General features: G+C 36.0%; 1 protein-coding gene across 8 annotated transcripts in view; it reads right to left on the bottom strand.

Moving 5' to 3' along the window:
- CEP170 (centrosomal protein 170) overlaps positions 1-16522 on the bottom strand; it is a 186274-nt gene that overhangs the window by 102270 nt on the left and 67482 nt on the right. For all 8 annotated transcript variants that reach the window (XM_044002542.1, XM_044002544.1, XM_044002545.1 and 5 more), the window contains 2 exons: positions 15199-15288; positions 8030-8108 (listed from right to left, as the gene is read on the bottom strand). In XM_044002542.1, the coding sequence (XP_043858477.1) occupies positions 8030-8108; positions 15199-15288 (169 nt within the window). The remainder of the gene's footprint in view (positions 1-8029; positions 8109-15198; positions 15289-16522) is intronic.

Here is a 16522-nt window from a genome sequence, read left to right as displayed (position 1 = left end):
TGGATAGAGCACCGGCCCTGGAGTCAGGAGTACCTGAGTTCAAATCCGGCCTCAGACACGTAACACTTACTAGCTGTGTGACCCTGGGCAAGTCACTTAACCCCAATTGCCTCACTAAAAAAAAAAAAAAAAAAAGAAAAAGAAATAATATACTCCAAATCTCATTTTACGGATGAGGAAACTGGGTCCCATACCAGTTAGGTCATCTTTCTTAAAGTCACAAGATTATCCTAAGGTCAAACTGCCAGTTGGAAGGGGAATAGAACAAAGCTCTTGTAGTCTTTTCTTATTACACAAGACTGCCTCATATAATGCTAATTTTTTAAAATAAAAATTCAGTTAATATATGGGAAAACTAAGTATAAATGGAAAAACATCACTTCCATCTCTAAAGAGCAAAGATAAAATGAAGAATAAAATAGCCCCATTTCCATAAAACATTCCAATACATTCACTGTAAAATATATTCTGAATTTTAATTTTTAAAATGTAAATTTTTTGTGTGTGATGTGATTACAGGTTTTGTCAAATCTTGTTTGCCTTCTGGAAGTACCAAGTAGTGAGGCTTTCAACTTTTAACTGAATTACAAAGCCTACTCTATAGACTAGAGAAGTTTTATGGGCTAGGGGAAACTTGAGAAGAAAGTATCACTAGGGTCCAAGCCTTCATCCTTTCAGAAAGATTTAGAACACATTAAGGAAATGGAAGAGCTGGAACTAGACACTTATGTGTCCCCAAGAATTTTGAAAAGAGTCTGGCTTAAAATCAGATATCTGTGGTAATCTAAAATTTATGGTCTAATCTGAATCATCCTAACCTACACTCTCAGTACATTCTTGAAGCAGTCACAGACTCCAAGGTTAGAGGTCAGAATTCCCAGGAGTTCTATTTGGCTTCCTGTTCAATAAAAACAAAGTGGTGATAAATTATAACCAGTTGCATCACTGTAGGGAAATGTTAAGCTGCAAGTCATTGGTTTGCTAACAGGGATGAGATAACATAGTAAGAAAATGTAACTTTGCCTCCTAAAATCCAGTTCATAACTCTTCTTGATAAAAGTCTTCAAGAGTTGCTATGGCTGAAAAAGTTATACCTGTGTATGCTGTAGCCAATCTAGTAGACTCATTCTCAAAAATTTTAAAGCCTGATAGACTCTACCAAACCTTGTACTCCACTGAAATAGCCTTTGTATAAGAAATTAAAAACTGCCACAAAATAATACGTATAGGGTCCATTCAATCCATTATTATTGTTAATATTCTGTAGTATCATGGAAAGATTTGTGATTAAGTTTAAATTACATAATGTCAATCTCAAAAGATATGGGGTGTATCTCCAAACTTTTTAGTTTCCTATTTACAACTCATTATGACTTAGCATCTTACTATTTTCCTATGTCTTCTATTTTTTGTTCTTTATTTCTTGAGATAAAAAAATCAAGGCTAGGGGGCAGCTAGGTGGCGCAGTGGATAAAGCACCAGCCCTGGATTCAGGAGGACCTGGGTTCAAATCCAGCCTCAGACACTTGACACTTACTAGCTGTGTGACCCTGGGCAAGTAACTTAACCCCCATTACTCCACCAAAAAAAATCAAGGTTATATAAATGTATTTTGTCATTTTTCCTGGTTTTGCTCTGTTTCTTCCTTTCATGTTTCAAAGGCTGTTTCCTACATTGATAAATTGACATATAAATAACATGTTAATTTTTCCATATTTTTCACAATTCATCTTAACAAAGTCAAAATTTTTGTCAGTCTTCAAATGATAAAAAGAGCTCTTTGACATTTAAATTTTTGGTTTTCTTGTTTATTCTTTAGATGGAAATATCTCTTGTGAGTTGAATGAATGTCAAATAGAAACACAATGGATTATTCCAATGCACCAAACATTGACATGCATCATGATTTTCTACAAGGATAAGATAATTTCATTTTATTTTTAACATTTTTCTTAATGATATGAGATGTTTGCTTGGCCATTTTGACTACTATCACTGGGCCAATGTCTTCAAGGAAAAACTCTTACAGTTCTTTATTGCCATTGTCCCATATCTTTTTGTGTTCAAGGGCTTCTTTGCCTCTTAATTTAAGGCTCTCCATTGAATGGGAGGTGTTTTTTCAGGGAACTCCTGCTAGTAAGTTTCAGGGACAAGGGAAATGAGAGTCATTGGACATTTCAAGAGTAGCCACTATCATACACCCACCACCTATGTTCCATGGACTTCCCAGAAAAGACTATAGCTATGTGATAGTTATCTTAGAGTGAACAAGTAACAGGTTGATATTAATCAACCGAGGCTAGGTAGCATAGTGGATCAAGCACTGAGCCTGAAGTCAGGAAGTTTTTATTCAAATTTGGCCTTGTACTAGCTGTGTGACTCTGGAGAAGTCACTTAAGCTCTTTCTTAGTTTCCTCAGTTAGAAAATGAGGATGGGGCAACTAAGTAGCACAGTGAATAGAGCACCAGCCCTGGAGTCAGGAGTACCTGAGTTCAAATCCAGCCTCAGACACTTAACACTTACTAGCCATGTGACCCTGGGCAAGTCACTTAACCCCAATTGCCTCACTTAAAAAAAAAGAAAATGAGGATAATTGATAGCATCTACCTCCTAGGGTTGTTGGCAAATAGTGGTTAATTCCTTCCTTCCAACTGACAGACAGTTCTAAATTTACTGGATCATAGCTTAAGAATTCATCATCCTACAAATATAGCTTAGATAATTTCCCCTGAATTTTTCCATACTGAAACTAATCTTTGCAGGTCTTTCACTATCCAGCAGAAATTGATTGGAAATTCTATCAGCTACTTCATCTTCAAGATCATTATTATTATTTTTTAATCCAGAAAGCTTCTTTTTTATCCTTACCTTTGTTTTTGTGTTTCTATGCCAAATACCTAACTGTGACACAAACTCCCTCAAATTCCTTCCAGTGCCATGTAATTGTGAACAAGTAGATACTTGGTAGAGTGCATTTGGGTAATATCTAATGGAGGAAGCTATAAAAATGATACTATCATCAGTGTATACAGACAAGATAGAAAGGGAAAATAGAGGAGTCATTTCAGAAAACATCACAAGCCAGGCACTGAGGTATCATATACTCATGACAGATTTTAATTATCTATCTGCTAGATCTCTGTCAAAAGCAGAACAGCTAATAATTTCTCAGGTGGCCTAATGGTGATTTTATACTTCAAAAGGTATAGGTATCAATAAGGAGATTATTGCTCTAGGACTTCAATCTTGATGATGAGGGGGAAATTATTGCTGGAATGGAAATGACTGACCACTGTGAGCAAGTAAACAACCCACTGTAAAATTTGTGATGCATGAGAGAAAAGTCAGGCATACTCTGACTTGAATAGAGATATCAATTAGAGATATGCAAAAATAGTAGGGACTTAACAGAATTAGAAGAGGTTAAGAGGTGGTAAGAATACACAGAAGCACTATGCAAGAAAGACCTTAACATCACTGATAACCATGATGGTATGGTTACTGATCTAGAGCCAGACATCCTGGAGAATGAAGTTAAGTAAGCTTTTGGGAAGCACTGCTAACAATAAAGGTAGTGAAAGTGATAGAATTTTAACTATTTAAAATCCTGAAAGATGATACCATCAAAGTACTATACTCAATATGCCAGCAAATTTAGAATAGTGGCCAATGGATTGGAAAAGAACAGTTTATATCCCAACCCTAAGGAAGGGCAATGCCAAAGAATGTTCAGATTACCAATTGTTGTGCTCATTTCACACCAGCAAAGTCATACTTTAAGATTCTACAAGCTAGGCTTCAGCAACATGTAAACTGAGAATTACCAAAACAACAGGCTGGTTTCCGAAGAAAGAGAGGAACTAGAGATCAAATTGCCAACATTCTCTGTATCGTGGAGAAAAAAAGGGAGGTCCAAAAATACATCAACTTCTGCTTCACTGACTACACTAAAGCCTCTGACTATATGAATCACAGCAAAATGTGGCAAGTCCTCAAAGAAACGGGAGTACCAGATCATCTTACTTGTCTCTTGAGGAACCTGTATGTGGGCCAAGAAACAAGCATTAGAACTGAATGTGGACCAACTAATTGGCTTAAAATCAGAAAAGGAGCATGACAAGGCTTTATGTTGTCATTTTATTTATTTAACTTATAGGCAGACTGCATCTTGTGAAATACTAGCCTGAATGAATTGAAATGCCAGGAGAAATACCAACAACATCAGATATGCAGATGATACCACTCTAAGGGTGGAAAGTGAAGAAGAATTAAGGAGCCTCTTGATGAGAGTGAAAGAAGAGTGTAAAAGCTGGCTTGAAGCTTAACATGCAAAAAACTAATATCCTGGCAACTGGTTTCATCACTTCCTTGCAAACAGAGGGAGAAGAAATGGAAGCAATGTCAAATCTTATATTCTTGGGTTTAGACTGCAGCCTTGAAATAAAAAGAGGCTTGTTACTTGGAAGGAAAGTTAGGGCAAATCTGGATAGCATACTAAAAAGCAGAGATATTACCTTGCTGAAAAAGGTCCATAAAGTCAAAGTTATGGTTTTTCCAGTAGCACTGAATGGCAGTGAGAGTTGGACTATAAGGAAAGTTGAGAGCCACAGAATCAATACTTTCGAATTGTGGTGCTGGAGAAGACTTTTGAGAGTCCTTTGGACAGAAATAAGATCAAATCAGTTAATACTTAAAGAATCTAATTCAGACTATTCACTGGAAGGTCAAATACTGAAGCTGAAGCTTAAATACTCTGGCCACATGATGAGAAGACAAGACTCATTAGAAAAGACCTTGATATTGGGAAAGACAGAAGGCAAAAGGAGCAGAGGATGAGGACAACTTGTTGAATATTTATAGAGGGTTTTCTTTTTCCAAGTATGAGTATGACCAGACCTGAGGCCTTTTTCAACCTTGAGACTTTATGGTTCTGTGATACATTCTTTGGGCAAGAAATGTGCAGAAATGGTTAAACATATACTTATTTTTAATCGATGTCTTTTGTTTCCAAATGACATTCATCTTGTTAAGAAAAAGAACAAGAAGGAAAAACAATCACTACAACTGGTCAATTTTATAATATATGCAAGAATTGTTAATTATTAGGGTTAATTTTAATAACTTCAAAATAACTTCATCTTTTATCTAAAATAATGTAAGCAATAACATTTCCTTCACTATTAAAAAAAATAATTTTTACCACTGTAATGAAACCTCTGAAATGTAAATAATATTAAAGTTATGTAGTGCCTAAATATTTGTCTATAAATACTGTTCCAAAAAGTCTCTTTTCCTGTCGGGGAGTGTAAAGCATTTTCTCCAAATAACAAAACATGGTTCAAGTGATAAATAGCATAATTTCACAGAAAAAGGACTGACTGACCTTTAAGAGCTTCTGAATTCTAATACCACTTTTGCCATTGACCATATAATCTTGAAAAGATCCTGTAATTGTCTATATCTATTTACAAAATGGTGATTAAAGTTGCCTAACTTTTATGGAAAAGGACAGATGGAAATAATAGGGTAAAGGGGGAAGAAGATATACTAAAGATGTCAAAAGGAAGTTTACATATTTCAATGGGAATGTGAATTACTTCTTAGTTTCTTACTTTTAAAACATGATATATATTACATGTAATAATTTCTAATTTAAATTTTAAACATTCTATTTTAAATTATCTAATATACCTTAAACATCAGACAATTGCGTATAACCTACACAAATTGAAAGGGGACTTGTAGTTTCTTTCTCGGTTTGAACTCTACCAGTATAAAATTATTTGGTCAAGGATTATAGCTTACTCTGAATCCTATGAATTAATATGACGTTTTTGTTTTTAGAATTCTAAAACATGTAGCTTCAAATTTCACACTTAATAGTTCCATCTCGTTTCCTACATTCATTCGAAATGATACTATAAAAGGTCTTATTAAGGATATACTAATATAAATGTATAATTCTTTATCATAAATTAAAATGTCAATTTAATACAAAAAATAATTTAAATTTAAAAACCATTCTAAAAGTTGTATTTCATTTTTCAGAAAATGTTTAGTCAGTTATTTTTCACTTCTGACTATTACATCTCACTTAAATGAGTATTTTTATAAGATCTTGAGATTCTACCAAATGCATTAAGTTTAATACAATGTTCAAATTAAATTATATAATAATATATTACTTGAATAATTGCACTAAGAGGAAAGAAATAATTCAGGAAATTAAATATATTGAAGTAAAACATTATTAAGCATAATATGGAATAACTGCACTCAAGATGGAAAGAGAATTAATTTTTGTCCACATATGAAAAAGTTATTTTCATTCTTCTTCAACCAAATATTTAATTTCATTTTTTCTTCAGCCTAATATTTAATGAGTGCCCTCCTTTCTCAAACAACCTTGTAGTTAACTACTTTGTATCATGTTTGTACCCTTTCCTCCACCAATTCCTTAATTTAGATTTTATAGCAGAATTCAGTACTCATTCTATTCAATTCTTAAGATTCTACTCTGAAGAAAAGAATCTCAAGATACAGACTTGAGTAACTGGAAAATAATAAAATACTTTTCTAATTAAAAAAAAGATACAGACTTGAATGGGCTTCTTCTCCCACCCCCCTGCCTACTCCAGAGACACAGGGGTGTAGATTAGTTTGAAGAAAATGCCCAGTTAAACTAAGTTAGATCATGGGTAAGGATAAAGAGGTGGTGCTTTGTCACAACTTTCGTTGACATCTTCCTCTGAGGGTGCACCTTGATCTTCCTTGTCACTAAAGAAACTTTCTATGGTCCTCACCTTTCTCTGTCTGCTCATCTTGCCTTTCTTTTACTTGACTTTTAGCTCCTTAAAGTAGGGCACTGTTTCCAGGCTGCACAATCCCAAACTTCAGAAGGTCCCAGGTGGTATTATTTAAGGAAGAGCAGGTTCTTCACTCACCTGGCCTGTTCCCTGGTCTGTAGATGACCCCAGACCAACTTGCTAATCAACCAGCTTTGTGTGTTGTCGTTATCAGCTAAGATAAGGCTGTGCCCCTCCCCCACCTGGGCTACTGCTACTCAAGCCTACCTCCTGGTTCCCAGCAGGGGTGAAAAACCCAAGTTCTGCCTCAGCACCAGCAGAGACCCCTGTAATCACCCGCCTGCAAAGGGCTCAGCCCTCTCACCAGACTGTGAGCTTAGTTCCAGATGACAATAGCACTGCAGCTGATTCAGAGGCTCTGGGGGGGTCTCTTTCTCTGGTGAGGCCTTCTGGGGACTGGATCTGTGTCAGGGTGACTGTGGGGTTGGGCTCTACTTCTGTCTCAGCACAGCAGCTCCCTTATTCCAACCTTCCAAGCTGTCCTTCGTTGGAAGATGATTTTAGCACATTCTTCTGTGGGTTTTGCTGCTCCAGGAATTGTCCTATGGCATTATTTGGATGGTTTTTGGAGAATCGTGTCATGAGTTCGAGAGCTCACTGACTTTCCTCTGCCATCTTGGCTTCGCCCTGGAAGTCCTCTTTGTCACAACTTTCTACCAAGAAGCTGATGGTTGACAGTGACACATAATTCATCTGGCAGTATTATTCCCTAGTTTTATAAAAAGGCACCACTGTCTTTTCAGTCTCCCAGGTTTCTCCCTCGGAATTATCTGAGATTCCTCACTCTTCCTCATCCCATCCCACAATCAGGTGCAAGGTGAAGAATCCCCATACATTCATAAACAGTGGGATTACAAAAGAATATTCTATTAGAAAGACATAAAAATAGTGAGCATTAAAAGCTGCTTTCACTGTTTCTTCCTGGGTCATTTTTATTAAACCAGAAGGTGAAAAAAAGTTTTTATATCATACATTCTACTGTGGGAAGGAGAATACTAGGCAATACTGTTTTTCTAATACACATTGTAAATATACTTAAAGTCAATATTCAAATATTCGATTACAACCATAAAGTTTAAATTTAATAATTAAGAAATAAACACAATTAAGCTTAAAAAGAAAAGTTTGTAAAAACTGTACGAATCACATTTTATAAGGATATCATATCCAAATCTTAGTTTATCCTCAAGTTTCAAGGTGATATAAGTCTGTTCTGGAATCCTTACATCATTCACAAAAGTCTAAAAGGAAACAAAAGGAGAGAGTATAGATATTATGTTTTATTCAAAATAATTCCTTCATTTTTAGTAAAGCTGAAACAAAGCTAGTACTGGGGCAGCTAGGTGGTGCAGTGGATAGAGCACCGGTCCTGGATTCAGGAGGACCTGAGTTCAAATCCGGTCTCAGACACTTAACACTTACTAGCTCTGTGACCCTAGGCAAGTCACTTAACCCCAATTGCCTCACCAAAAAATAACAAAAACAAAAACAAAAAAAACAAAGCTAGTACTAAAGTTAATAATGGCTGCTGAAAAGCTGATAACCTGAGTAGAAAAAGATACAGTAGTCATATTGAATTCCACATTAAGTCAACAAAAAAATCCTTCCCTTAATTGCTGAGGCTATTGCTAAAACCTCATAATGATATTACCATATTAGGAATGACCTAAGAAGCAAAATAAATTCATTAGTAAAAGGGCCTGGAAACTTTTCCAGAAGTTGCAAATTAACAGCAGTAGTTATATAGTTACATAGTTCTTTTAAATTTTCAAAGCACCTTACACATATCTCATTTGATCCTCACAACAACTCTATGACGTAGGTATGATTATTACCCCCATTTTATAGATGATGAAACTGGAAATGCAAGAGGTTAAATTACTTGTCCAGGAACATAGCTAGTAAGTATCTCCGTCAAAATTTGAATTCAGGTCTTTCTAACACCAAGTCCAAATAAGTTATGAAGAAAAGTAGGTATATATTGGGAGTGCCTGAAATGTATCAAGTAGGCTAAGATATACATCACATTGTAAGAATTTATATTCTAAGGCAAATCAATGACTGTGAAACAGAAATCATAATGACCATTTCCCTATATTTACATAGCACTAAATGTTTACAAAGTACTACATATTCTACTGTCTCTAAGAGGCCTTTTTGCGTCTTCCTTGTACCCTGCTGCTAAGTGCCTTCACTAGGAGATTAAATTCCATCTACTCTGTATATATCTTATATGTACATCATTTTGGATTTTGTCTTGCCCATTTCCTATTAGAATATGAGCTTTCTCACTGCAGGGACCATGTTTTTGCTTTCTTTTGTATCAGTTCCTGGTGTCACAGGGAAATAAGTGGTGGGGGTCCGTAATGAATTACAACTCTAGCACACAATCCAATTACAATAAAATGGTCTTTTATTTGGGTGCTGGAGAAAGTGACCAAGAGGGAAGTCAAAGACTTCACCTGGAGGGGAGGAGATGGCTTAGAGATATCTTCCTCCTAGAATGGAAGAAAGTCCAAAGCTTTTATAGAGGATGGATGGGGTGACCACCTGACAATGGAAAGTTCATTTGGGGGGTGAGGTGGGGAAAGCTTCCTGAGAGTCAGGGGTTTTTCTTTTGGAATGATAGTCATGACCTCTGGGGTTATCTCTGTCTCCAAGTTCAGGTAGTAGCCATGCCTGACTGATTTTTCTGTTCCCCTAACTTCTTAGGTGTGTCCCTCCTGATATCTAGTTGGCCGGTTTAAACTTTAATGGTCCCTTAATTACTTGAATATGTCCCAACCCCCATGTCATTAGCACAGTGTTTTTTAAAAATAATTTTAAATTGATGTTTTGTTTCTTATATCACCACAGTCTTGCATGAATCCTCCCTGCTATTTCATATGATAAAGGTCTTTGTTTTTTAAAGAAAAAAAAATTATCAGAACTGATTTATACACTGAGAAAGTGTGAAAACATACAATGTATAAACCTGTGGATCTCCCACCTCCATGAAGGGGTTTGCTGGGGGTGTCCTCATATCTTTCACTTGATCTTTATAATTTTGTTACCTTCACTTTTGATTTTTATGGTGTGTTTCCTGGCATGTTGCTAAACATATAACAAATGTTTGTTAAATGTCTGTCTTCTATAATTTCTCTCTTGGTAATCTCATAAGCTACTATGGATTTATTTGTCATCTTTATTCAAATAACTGCTAAATCTCTCTCTCTCAAACTGGATATCCCAGAGACATCTAAAATTCAAGATGTCCCCAAATAAATTCATTATATTGACCCCCTCAAGTCCTCCACTTTTTGGAACTTCACTATTTTTGTAAAAGGCACCACTGTCCTTCTAGTTTCCCAGGTCTCTCCTGTGGCATGAGATTTCTCACTCCTCCTCACCCCACCCCATAATTAGTTGCAAAAAACTTAATGTGTCTATCTTCACCAGAGTACCTTGATCACATCTCACATCATCTTTCTTCAAACCCTCATTGACTGTCACCTAGACGACCTAACCACTGTCCCCTCTGTCGACCAATTAGAGAAGAAAAAAAAAAATAGAAAAAGAAAACATCAAAAATACGCACAATCGGGCAGTTAGGTGGCGCGGTGGAAAGAGCACAGGCCCTGGAGTCAGGAGTACCTGAGTTCAAATCTGACCTCAGACACTTAACACTTACTAGCTATGTGACCCTGGGCAAGTCACTTAACCCCAATTGCCTCACTAAAAAAAAAAAAAAAATACGCGCAATCCAGCAAAACAAATTTCCACATTAGCCATGTGCAAAAACATATGTATTATTCTGCATTTTAAGCCCTTCACCCATGGAGCAGGAGGTAGGTGAAATATATCGTTTTCAGTTTTCTGGACTAGTAGTTTATCACCACAGGGATCATATTTCTAACGTCTTTCAAAGTTGTTTTACTTTCTATTGTTTTCATCGTACAAATTATTCTGCTACTTCACTTTGCATAAATTTATTGAGGTCTTTCCAGTTTCCTCTGAAATTGGCATTTCTTATGGGATAATAATATTCCATTATTTTCATATATCACAATTTGCTTAGGAATTCTCCCTCCCCCCTTAGTTTCCAGTTTTTGTTTCCTATAAAAATTCCTACAGATAATTTTGTATATGTAAGTCCTTTTCCTCTTTCTCTGAATTCTTTAGGATGTGGGCTTGTAGTAGTTATACCTGGTCAAGGATAATGCAGTTTAATAACTTTCCAGCAGAGTTCCAAATTGCTTTCCAGAATTCACCTGGATTATTACAATACTTTCCTATGTGGTTTCCCCAAGTCAAACTTCTAGTCTCTCCTTACTCAAGTCCTACATATTGCTATCAGGGTCATTTTCCCCAAGCAAAGATCTGACCATGTGAATCCACTAACTCAATCAACTCCACTACATTCCTGTTGTCCCCCTGAAAAAATTCAAAATTTTCTGTTGAGCTTTAAAAGCTCTACCATACATGATCTGGTTTCAACTTATCTTTCTAACATGATTAAATATTACTCTGTCCTTTTTTTTTTTGGTGAGGCAATTGGGGTTAAGTGACTTGCCCAGGGTCACACAGCTAGTAAGTGTCAAGGGTCTGAGGCTGGATTTGAACTCAGGTCCTCCTGAATGCAGGGTCAGTGCTCTATCCACTGTGCCACGTAGCTGTCCCATAAGTTGTTGTTTGTTTTTTTGGGGGGCAGAGCAATGAGGGTTAAGTGACTTGCCCAGGGTCACACAGCTAGTTAAGTGTCAAGTGTCTGAGGCTGGATTTGAACTCAGGTCCTCCTGAATCCAAGGCCAGTGCTTTATCCACTGTGCCACCTAGCTGCCCCGTACTCCGTACTTTTTTGCATTTTATGATCCAGTCAAATTGGCCTGTTTTCTCTCCCTCACACATGACATGCACTATGGAATGCACTTGTGCCTTTACCCTCCCTCCAGTTTATTGAGACCGTCTCTTCCTTTAAGAGGGATCAAACAGTATCTTCTGTGTGAAACCTTTCCTGAAACCCCCCAATTATTAGTGCCTCTTTTCTCCAAATTACTATGCATTTAACTACTTTATATTTGTTCACTCTATATTAGTGGTATTAAATAAATATGTTAGATGAAAGGTAAAGGGTAAATGGTGGTGGGGAGAGGGAAAGGAATTAGCAGCTAGAAGGATCAGGGAAAGTTTTATGTAGGTGGTAGCACAAATGCTCTCCTTCCTTATTCCTGTGCCTCAGCCTCTTTCTTCCTTTAAGATAGCTCTTTTCCATGGAGTCTTTCCCATTCTACTAAACAACCTTGTAGTTAACTACTTTGTATTTATCCTCTGTGTGTGTGTGTGTGTGTGTATACACACATATGTATTTGTTCAGTCATGTTCAACTCTCTGTGACCCCATTGGGTATTTGCTTAGCCAAGATACTAGAATAGTTTGCCATTTCCTTCTCTGGCTCATTTTGCAGATGAGGAAACTGAGGCAATCTGGGTAAGTGACTTGCTATTAAGTGTCTAAGGCCAGATTTAAAATCAGAAAGATGAGCTTCCTGACTCTAGGCTCAGCACTTTATCCACTAAGCCACCCAGCTGATACATATACCTACACCCACTCATGCATATATGTGTGTATACACAATATGTATGTATATATGTGTGTATATTTGTATACACACATGTATACATGCATGGTATAATATATGTGTATAAGTGTGTAGGTATATGTATGTTTATATATGTATGTATATATGTATGTATTGTGAGACTATTATTACCAGGGGCCCCCTGCTGAGAGAGCATGGGTTGACCTTAGAAAAGTCAATTCAGGTCTGGAAGTTACCTCATAAAACATGAGACCACGCTCAACCAATCAGCTTGAATCAGTGTGTAAGGACCACCTCTTCTCAGGGACAGAGGAAGTGCTGTTCTGTCTTTCAGGTGGCTGCTGGTACTTTGTGGTGGGGGCAGAAGAACCAGGACAGGCTGAACCCTGATCTCTTCTCTAGGGTAGATAGGTTTTCCTATTCTTTCAGAGACACATGTTCTCTCTGTGCTAACCTCTAATATACTTTAATAAATGCTTAATGCCTAAACTGTTGCTGAAGCTTCGAATTTATAAGTAAATCCTAGCTAGCTTTCCCCACACTGGGGACAGGTAAGGTGACCACACACATTTAGTTTTACCTGTCACAGTATCTACCTATTTGTCTGTCTGTCTGTCTGTCTGTCTGTCTGTCTGTCTGTCTGTCTGTCTATCTGTCTGTCTATCTATCTATCTATCTATCTATCTATCTATCTATCTATCTATCTATCTATCTATCTATCTATTTATCATCTATCTCTCTATCTCTCTATCTCTCTATCTATCTATCTCTCTATCTATCTATCTATCTATTTATCATCTATCTCTCTATCTATCTATCTATCTATCTATCTATCTATCTATCTATCTATCTATCTATCTATCTATCTATCTATCTATCTATGTTGTCCTCCTACCCTCTCTGCACCTCTATTAGAGCTCCCAGTAAGTAGGTACATCTCCAGTACCTAGCATATAGGAAATGCTCATTAAATGCTGGATTGATTGACTGTGGTCCATAATTTATAGCCATATAACATACTGATATTAAGAATATGGGTTTTTGTTTCTGGGAAGGCGAGACCAATGAAAATACTACATAATTTCCCATACAAAATCTAGCTGGATCTCTTCATGTTCACCTCCGGACTCACTGTCCACCTGCAGTTGGTAGGGATACCACACTGATGCAAAAACTCAATAGGCCATCCATGCAACTACACATTTCACTCTGAGTAATATCCTTTATAGTAGTCTATTTCTATGTATTTAAAACATTCTAATGAAATAACCTAGTTTACTGTAGTAATTCCATTCCTAAATAACAGATTAAAAATTAAATTCTTTCGAGTGTTTAAAATTTAATACAACAAACTATCTTCCATTAGAATGTGAGATCCTTAAACATTGTACACAGTATCAACAAAATTATGTGTTGATCAACTGTGATATACTTGATTCTTCTCAGCAATACAATGGTCCAAGATAGTTCCAAAGGACTCATGATGGAAAATGCTCTCCAAATCCAGGAAAAAAAAAAGAACTGTGAAATCTAGATGCAGATTGAACCATACTGTTTCTATTGTTTTTGTTATTTTTCTTTTTTGAAGTTTTTCCTTTTTGCTCTGATTCTTCTTTCACAACATGACTAATGCACAAATATGTTTAATGTGATTGTAAATATATAACCTATATCAGATTACTTCCTGTCCTGGGGTGGGGGAGAATTAGAAATTGGAAATCTTATTTAAAAAAATTGAAAACTATCTCTACATGTAACTGGAAAATAATAAAATACTTTTATGGAAAAAAACATTTTAGAAGTTTTTGTACAAATAAATTTTCTGGGGAAAATTTAAAAAAAAAATGTGAGCTCCTTGATGGTAAGAACCGTATTTTTACATTTCTTTGTATTTCTAGCATTTAGAACAGTTCTTGGCACACAGTTAAATGCTTAATAAATGTTGGATTGACTGACAAAGCAGTTGCAGATAGATAATACACTAAATAACAGAGTTAATATTCCAAAAGGCCTACAAGTGTAAGATGAAAAGGTATAGTTACAGAACAGAACATCTGAAAGAGATACAGGGGTTTATGGACTATAAGCTCAATAGGTTAACAAAAAGCTAAGGAAGGGATACACAGTGTCCTATACCTGTTATTAGTATACTCTGTATATTAGTAGTCTGCAATCACGGTGCTATGTTCAGTTTTGGGCACTACATTTTAGGAAGGACACTGATAAAAAAGAAGGGATGTCATCAGTATTAATGTAAGAGAAAAACAAGTCAAAAAACACTAGATTTTTGAGGGCAACTAGGTAGCACAGTGGATAGAGCACCAGCCCTGGATTCAGGAGGACCTGAGTTCAAATCCAGCCTCAGACACTTAACACTTACAAGCTGTGTGACTCTGGGCAAGTCACTCAACCCCAATTGCCACACCAAAACAAAACACAACAAAACAAAAACAACAACAAAAACCACTAGATTTTTGAGGAAAAGAGACATTTGGGACCTTTTAAAAATAGTTTCAGAATAGTGGTGAATAAAATAACGAAAAGGGGGCAGCTAGGTGGCGCAGTGGATAAAGCGCCGACCCTGGATTCAGGAGGACCTGAGTTCAAATTCGGCCTCAGACACTTGACACTTACTAGCTGTGTGACCTTGGGCAAGTCACTTAACCCTCACAGCCCTGCAAAAAAAAAAAAAACGAAAACAAAAAAATAAAATAAAATAATGAAAAGACACATGTGACCAATTGTTAACTTACCCCATTCAGACTACCCAAATCCTTTACTAAGTGTTCATCTGCAGAGGCATCATAGTTGACTACAGCATGTTGCTTATCCACGCTGCGTGACTGAAAAACAAAAGGGAAAAAGTGGTTTAAAGACTAATTTTAGTAAAAACAAGGAAATTTAAAAAATAAAAAAACCCTCAACACAAAGATTTTTAATTATTTTACTAATATTCCTAAACCATATGAATGCATGTAAATGTATAATACAACTTGATGAAGTAAAATTGAAAGTGTATTAAAACTAAGATTAAAATTTAAGTATACACAAATCCTAACAAGTACCTCTCTACCACCATCAGTTTCTGTATTTCACAATGATATGCAAAGCTAACTTTACAGAATGAAATGAAAAGAGACAAAATTTTACAAGGTCAGCTATTTTTTGAACATAGAAAACAATCATCTTTAATGATTTTTCTCTATTTTTGTGAACTGCTACTGAGAGTAAATTAGCAATAAGCATTTATTGTCAATTAACCAACCCCTCTGGATTTCTTTTTTTTTTTTCCACCTTGGATTTTCTCTTCAATTGTGACATAATCGGCTTTGCAAAAATTCTAGCAGATTTTGAGGGAAAAGAAAACTGATTTAAAAAACAGAATAACTCTTCTTTTAAGTTAATTTCTCAAAGTTGGATTAGTAGAGGAATTCCTGAAGGATTGAAGGGATCAAACTTGAAAATAAATGTTGTATGTAATCTCAGATAAGACCTGAAGAGTTGATCAATAGCTTCAATAAAGTAGCAGAATATAAAATCAAAAAGAAATTAAATGTTGTAGAACCAACTATCATTTGAATTATCATATACCAAATAAGGCATAATTTACAAAATGAGTGACAGCCTCCTTTTATTTCCTGAGCACTGCTCCTATATTTTCCTTTCCTAGAATTGAAAAGAGGATGCTAATAAGGAAACCAGATATATCCAACCTCAAATAAATTTGTTTGTAGTAGATGCACTTATAGGTCAGGCTAATGGTGTGTTGTTGTTTTAAAGATATGATGTCATGTATGGGAAGGAGTAACAAGAGACTTCATGATAAGCCATAGGATGAAACAGTGTAAAAAAAAAGTCAATGTCAATCACTCAGGAAGTATATTCTTTGCAATTTGTGCTCAGAAGACAAATCACTAAATTCCTCTAACAACTCTGTGAGGCAGGAGATAATAGCACTACACTACTAAATGTGACAAAGTATAATGTATGGTCCATGACCTCAAGGAGCTTACAATCTAGCTGAAACTAGTGAACAAAATACAAGCCAGTATATAATTAGGAAGACGCACAAGGGCT

This window comes from Dromiciops gliroides, chromosome 4 (assembly GCF_019393635.1).
Source record: "Dromiciops gliroides isolate mDroGli1 chromosome 4, mDroGli1.pri, whole genome shotgun sequence".
NCBI classification, from domain to species: domain Eukaryota; kingdom Metazoa; phylum Chordata; class Mammalia; order Microbiotheria; family Microbiotheriidae; genus Dromiciops; species Dromiciops gliroides.
This window is presented reverse-complemented; position numbering and strand designations above follow the sequence as displayed.